General features: G+C 49.8%; 2 protein-coding genes across 2 annotated transcripts; both read right to left on the bottom strand.

The window, feature by feature from the left end:
* Nucleotides 1-220: 220 nt before the first annotated feature.
* Nucleotides 221-1,455, bottom strand: LOC102710771 (RING-H2 finger protein ATL16-like). Its single transcript, XM_040522312.1, has one exon. It carries the CDS (start codon nucleotides 1,317-1,319, stop codon nucleotides 462-464), a length of 858 nt encoding a protein of 285 aa, XP_040378246.1. The 5' UTR covers nucleotides 1,320-1,455; the 3' UTR covers nucleotides 221-461.
* Nucleotides 1,456-5,296: 3,841 nt separating this feature from the next.
* LOC121053889 (RING-H2 finger protein ATL1-like) lies at nucleotides 5,297-7,189 on the bottom strand. The gene has a single exon (XM_040522351.1). It carries the CDS (start codon nucleotides 7,001-7,003, stop codon nucleotides 6,107-6,109), a length of 897 nt encoding a protein of 298 aa, XP_040378285.1. The 5' UTR covers nucleotides 7,004-7,189; the 3' UTR covers nucleotides 5,297-6,106.

Genomic DNA, 7,189 nt, shown 5'->3' on the forward strand with positions numbered 1-7,189 from the left:
TAGCTACGGCCGGCGACGTACAGTTCTCCCTTTGGAAATGTCCGGTCCACCTTAACTGCTTTTGCCCGTGCGTTTTAGTTACCAGACCTGGCCTGCCCTGGCATTTTCAGGAACCAAGGTTTTCCATACTCAGATTAATTATTACTACTACTACTAAAACGTATGAAATCCTATAGTAGAATGCAGGTGCAGCAGCTTGTTTCTTACTGCTGGCTGGACGGGCACTAAAAGTTATGCACAGAATTGATATTGTTGTTTTTTTTCTCTTCATGTCATGGACTCATGGCTACGATCGAGAGCCGCCTACAAAAGAATTGATTTCGCCACCATCTAGCGAGCAGATGTACAGGCAGGTACGTGCATACGCACGTACGACTGACTGTTGCACTACGTAGGATGGTTGACGAATTAATCGGTGTGGATCAAAGAAGAGGAAGAAATGTACATGCTGTTACTACTTGCTACACTTGCCTCTGGGTTAGGAACTCCTGCACGGACACGTAGAGCTGCTTGTGGCAGGAGGAGTCCATGGACAGCGACCGCCTCATCGGCTGCACCGCGAACTCCTCGCACTTCTTCCTCGTGTCGATGGCCTCGTCGCCCACGCTCTCCTGCTTGTTGGTGCGGGTCGCCGGCGCGCCGCCGTGGCTGACGGCCCAGCTCTCGTGCTCCCCTCTCACCTCGATCACGATGCTGTTGATGAGCTCGTCCGAACGGCGGCGGTGACGAGCGCTGTCGGCGGCGGCGTCGCCGTCGCTGCACGAGACGGGGTGGGTGCATGGCGCGGTCCGGGCCGAGGTGGACACCGGCGGCGGGAACGGCAGCGTGACGTCGCTCCGGCAGAAGGGGCACCGGGCGTTGCCCTGCAGCCACGTGTCGATGCAGTCGATGTGGAAGGCGTGGGAGCAGTTGGGCAGCAGCCGGACGCGCTCCCGCTCCACGAACTCGCTGAGGCAGACGGCGCACTCCGACACCGATATCCTCGCGCCGCCGCCGCAGGCCGCCGCCGTGAACTTCACCACCGGGAGCATGCGTATGAACGGCATCCCGAGGCCCCGCTCCTCGGTCGCCACGGTGCGGATCACCGACGCCGCCTCCCGCGCGGCCGAACGCCGCCGCGCGCCGCCGTGCCCACGCCACGGCGTGCCGCTGGACCACAGGCCCCGGCACGCCTGGCACTTCGTCACGAACGCGTAGTAGCTCGCGAGCAGCGCGAACGCCGCGAGGATGCCGACGACGGTGATGACAACCATCGGGACGCTCGCGTTCGACGACGACGGCGACGGCGACGAGGAGGCGAATGCCGGTGGCGCGTCCATTTTGTGCCAAGAGATACAGCTGAAAGCCGAGAGAGCTAGCTATCCTCTTACGCGAGAGAGACGTCGAGCGACTCCGGAGCAATAGCCGATGGCAACTCTCACTCACGTTTTAATGTGTTCATCACCTGTTGCAGCTCTCGGCCTGTCGCCCAGGCAACATGTCTTACTTATTGTCTTACAAAAAGTGTTTAATGGGGACACCTATTGATGAATCACTTGAAAAAACTGAATCTATCTGTTAGATATTGAATCGAAATCAAACAACAACCAAAAAACTAAAACAAAGTAGCACGTGGACAATCATAAATCTCTAAGCAAATCTAATGACCAGAAAAATTGATCGATAGATTAAAAATTTACAAACAGACCTAAGGTTTAATTGGTGAATATCACATGACTTCTGAAATGAAATGTGAGGTGAGGGTGTTTGTCTCAGCCGTCAGTTCTTGATCATGTTCGCAAATGGACGGACCAGATCGTGGCAGCCTCCCCTCGGTAGAGTGCAGTGCACACAAGTACCAAAAATATCCAGGTGGTACACATGAGAGCTGCGGCGTTGCATCCACAGGAGCGGTTGGAAAAGGCGAAAGGCTCTGCCTCCCCGTTGGCGTGCACAATTTTTATAGCACGCCGTCGTACACGCCGTGCATGAGTTAAAACTCTCACATCCTGCACACTTTTGTACAAAACACCTTTGAAAACTTTGACCCCCTCTCGATCTCCTCTTCCCTCCCAACTCCCCTGCCATGTAAACGACGTAACTCGTGTCCCCTAATAACTTGATCAACAACAGCACACTGAAAAATTTTCCATGTAGGCTACAGCACGTCCTCCATGTGGCACCGTGTCAGATGCTGGTGCAGTAGGCTACGACGTACAGGTACAGTGGAGAAAAGGCGCCCTGTGTACAAGCAGTGAAACACCAAGAAGAAGAAACGATACAGGGGAAGGTTCTTGCAATGTAGTAGTAGTAGAGCGCGTGTCGTTTGGGGGGCTCGAACGCACTGTGCGCCGCGGCACGCCATGTGTGGTTAAGGCGCTGGGCCATTGATCATCCAGGTGATTTTGTCCACACCGGGTGGATGGCTGTCTCATGCACCGGCACGCCGGCAGCCGAGGAAGAGCAGGTCAGGCCTTGGGGGTTCTCTTTTCGCCGGATGGCTCCGGCCGCCCGCCGCCGGTGGGATCAGAACACCTTTAAAGTTACATGCCTTTAGGGTCTGTCATAGTTTCCAAATTTTTTTTCTAAAAACATCGCATCGAATCTTTAGACATAAAAATGAAATGGATGAAAAAAAAACTAATTGCATAATTAGGAGTAAAATCGTGAGACGGATCTTTTGAGCCTAATTAGCCCATGATTAGCTATATGTGCTACAGTAACCATATGTGCTAATGACTGATTAATTAGGCTCAAAAGATTCGTCTCATGATTTCCAGGCGAACTATAAAATTTATTTTTTTATTCGTATTCGAAACCCCTTCCGACATCTGGTCAAGCGTCCGACATGATACATAAAAATTTTCTTTTAGTGAATTAAACGAAACCTTATTACTGATATATGAACACGACTAATTTCTAAACACATGTATCATTGACCGTAACATACGGTGTTAATGCTGACCCAGTGAAATGTGACAGAGCTAGGTGTGTAAGTGGATCGGCCAATAAATCTAGTTATAGATCAATTAAATGGATAACCCGGTAAGCAATTAATTGATCTATAAACAGGTTAGCGGGCCGGCCCAAAACACTTAGACAGAGCAGAGCAGAGCAGGGAAGCGACTTGACAATGCGGCGGAGTTTGCCTGCGGCTGGCCGGCCTGCAGCTTCTTCACTGTAATGCTGGGCCGGATATGGCCAGCAGTGAGAAAGGCCTAATTCAGTATCTTCTTAATCTTTTAGCCGGAGGTCCATTCTGGGCTCAAAACTAGACAAGCCTACTAGGCCGGCCCAATCGACAAGCTGCCGTTTTCCTACGGTTGCCAACTTGCGTTACCTTGCCATCGGTAGCCGACTTGAGCTCGCTATCGTTCATTCGTTCATACGTAGACCGTAGTGTATGCTAGACTTCGTTTGTTTCTGGCCACTTGTTTTCTCTTGGCGTTGTCAATTTTGTCAACAGGGCAGGTCGGCGGCGTCAGCGTTGAGAATTTGAGGTTGCCCGCGGCGGCGCGCGCGCGCAAGTTGATCGACCGCAAAAATATGCATCGCACCTGCACAAAACCAAGGTTTTGAAAAGGATTTGATCATCTTGTCATGGGGGGCCGACTAAATAAATATCAACCCGCCACGGTTGAAATTTTGGAGAAAATATGAGCCTTTTCACTTTCCTAGAGGGGGCAGAAGCACGTCGGGAAGGTTCTTTTATCCTGTGTTCTGTTCAATTCAATCAATGCCGTGAATAGCCAGCGATAGCTATGGTTTGGACTTCACACACTAATAAAAAAAGAGTTTTTTTAATGTTTAAAAAAATAACTTGAGATACGAGATACATTATATCTTTAAGGGACCATAATTTTACAATAAATATTTTTATCTCAACATATTTCTCAACGATGATAAAAACCCTTAAAATATATCTTGAGATACCATATTTTTCATTAAAAATTTAGTACCTTAAGCTACCATGTATCTTAAGGTACTAAAATTTTGCACTAAAATCTTTGCTATCTCAAGATATTTCTCAATGATGATTAAAAAAATGCATAAGGAAGTGACATTGCCAAAATAGTAGGGGTGATTTTTTTGGTTTTTTATGAAAAAAGTCAAACGGCATATTTGCAAATGAAAAATAATTTATAAATTAAAAAATTATATACATATTCTTATGATCTAAAAGCTAAGTTTAGAAAATAAACTTTGGTAAAAAAAAACCTAAAATCAACTCTAGATTTATGGTTGAAATTTTAATTTTGGTTTATAAACATAAACATAAGCCATAAACATAAGCCAAAAGATGGTAGTGGTTGGTAAATACCTATCTCTGGAAGATTCTTGAGACCCGTAATTTTTTGTGTGCCAAAAACACCAGTAACAGTGAAATAGACTAGCATGTAATTAAGCACTAGAGCTAATATAACATCAAAACTACAATTCATTGCCCTTCTACGAAAAATCAGAAGTATAGTAAGATTTGCACACCAAATTCCCTCCATAGTCACCGCAACGTGCCTGGGAAGATTACGCTAACGATGGAACCCCTTACACTATAAGTCGGACACGACGTGATCAGGACAAGGTTGACACGATATAGAACGAAGTACGTTACGCATGAGTACAATGAAAATTATACGACCCCGACATGGACGGTTTGAAATTAACTTCATAGACGAATGCCGTGACAAAACTTGAGGAACTAAATTAATCTACTGACAAAATCATGGCTGTCAATTTGTGATGCATTGAATTCCCAATCGGCTGTTGTTTTCGTAAAAATGCAGCCGTTTTTTTCCCGTTTTAGTCATATATATAATTTATTTTTAAAAATTATTAAATAGTTAAATTAGTAAATATAGTTGATTTCTGACTGACCATCGTTCCTATATCATGATACTGATTCCAACCGTTTTCACACATACTTAATTTATTAGAAGTCTAACCTTGCATGCCTGGCACTAAAACACCGAGGCGGATATTATCGTCTACTTACAATTCAAGCCGTTGCCTTGCCTGCATGCTACAGCAAGTCAAATTAAGATCCGGAATGCAAGCTTCCATCCAGTTTGTCTGACGCAGAATTAGAACACACCGTTCATCATGTGAGCACCATAGAAAGTCAACCCCTACACCAGCACTGTCACTTAATCATGAGAAGATCCACATGGGCAGAGACGCAACTAGGCAGAATAAACTCGAGTCATTTGCGCCCCTTAACCGCGCGTACGTATAATTAGCACCCGTGCAGCGGTGAGGCGTAGACATCACCGTTGCCAGCCCGGCCACCACTTGCCACCACCATGCATAATCCATGGTCAACTCTGCAACTTGTCGGCTTCATAATGCAACTATCAGTGTGTGTATATACTACTCCTACTGGGTGTAATGTTTTGGTTAGGCCAAGAAGCTAATGTGGTTTTGTTTGACAAAATGTTTCAGTAGCTTGTAGTTGTCTGTCTGCTGGCTAGCTGGTATAATTGCTTACTTTATTAATCTTTGCTAATGATCTGATAATTGATCACTCAACAAAAGTGGTGATGATGTGTGGATTACATAAGATTGATAGCTCTCTACCTTTGTGATATTGACATGGAGATTGCAGTGTTTGGGGAGAGATTGGTAATATCTTCGCACGTCCCTTCGCTTGATCTTGTCATGGCCACCATCCAGACTTGTTTTTGAAGCCAAGCAAAAATGTTTGTGTCAAGTACAAACCACGCACAGACTTGGCAGGATTACGGGTTTGCATCCCTCGTCCTCTTTTGAACACTTGCATGCTTTTTTTGGGTGTAGTTCACAGAAAAAAGTAATGCTGCGATTTCACGCGTGGTTAATGAATGGCAATGTTATACACTTGACATCTGATCCGAAAAATGAAAAAGAAAAACTATCTGATGTACCAACTACTAATTAACATCGATCAATCACGTACGGAAGATTGACATGTCATGCCGGGAACACTTGGGATGCAAGAGGCCAAGAAGTAATCAATGGAGACGGCAAAATTCTAAACGCAAATCTGCTATCATTGCTGTACACATTGCACGCACACAAGTGGCACAAAGGCTTACTCAGATTAATTAAGCGGTAAGAGCGAGTTAATTAAGTGGCACGAACCCGAGGTGGTTCACGGGTCGAGGTGGATGGGCAGCACCGTGCTCCGCGAGCTCCGGCCGAGCCCGAACGACGACAGCAGCCGCCGGAACCGCCCGCTGGTCTCGCCGGCGGCGACGGCGGTGCCCCCCGTGGGCACGACGATGCTGCTGCTCGGCCCGGCCTCCGGGTCTGTAGGCTCCTTCCGCGGCGGCGGCGGCGGCGGTTTCCGGCCGAGATCGCCTAGGAAGCAATCCATGGAGAAGGATCGCCGGATTGGCTCCTGCGAGGCGCCGCTCTTAGGGAACCTGCACGAGCTCCCGTGGCCCATCCTCCCGGCGGCGTCGATGCGCCTCTCGCCGGCCAGCTCCCGGCTGGACGCGTCGTACTGGTCGTCGCGGACGACGAGGCCGGCCGCGCCGGTGACCACCGTGCGGCAGAGCGGGCAGCTGACGTTGTGGTGGAGCCAGGTGTCGATGCAGTCGATGTGGAACGCGTGGGAGCAGCTGGGCAGCAGCTTGAGGCGCTCGTCGCGGACGAACTCCGACAGGCACACGGCGCACTCCTGCGCCGACGGCGACTTCCCGGCGCGGCGCGCGCGGTACTTGACGATGGGGAGCGCCGCCACGACGTCCGGGTCGAGCCCGCCGCCGAGCTCGGACTCGTAGTCGGCGAAGAACACCGCGGAGACCCGCTCCACCGCGCTCTCGCGGCGCGAGCGGTGCAGCAGGCCGCCGGCCCCGCCCCCGGCCGCGCCGCCGCCCGTGCCGCGTAGCCAGCAGCGGACGACGAGGAAGTAGTAGCTGGCGAGGATGAGCGAGGTGACCATGAACCCGATGGCGATGACGATCGCGATGGGGAACCCCGCGGACGGGTTGTCGTACGGCGGCGGCGACGCCATGGGCGCACCCGCCACGCCCGCCGCATCCATAGCTAGCTGCAAGCCCCGCCGGCGCCGGCCAACACAATGCTCGTGCGATCCCCGATCGAGCAATCGATCAAAGAAACAAATAGGAGAGAGACGGAGGGCAGAATTAAGCGGAGGCTGCGTGAGGTTGGAGCTGGAGTCGCGAGTGATCCAAGGAAGCGAGCTGCAGGTGGAGGCGGTATCGATGTA

This window comes from Oryza brachyantha, chromosome 3 (assembly GCF_000231095.2).
Source record: "Oryza brachyantha chromosome 3, ObraRS2, whole genome shotgun sequence".
Lineage (NCBI taxonomy): Eukaryota > Viridiplantae > Streptophyta > Magnoliopsida > Poales > Poaceae > Oryza > Oryza brachyantha.

Bases quoted from the DNA above. Each gene is read 5' to 3' on its own strand.
- LOC102710771 (XM_040522312.1), bottom strand. From the start codon at position 1,319: ATGGACGCGCCACCGGCATTCGCCTCCTCGTCGCCGTCGCCGTCGTCG.
- LOC121053889 (XM_040522351.1), bottom strand. From the start codon at position 7,003: ATGGATGCGGCGGGCGTGGCGGGTGCGCCCATGGCGTCGCCGCCGCCG.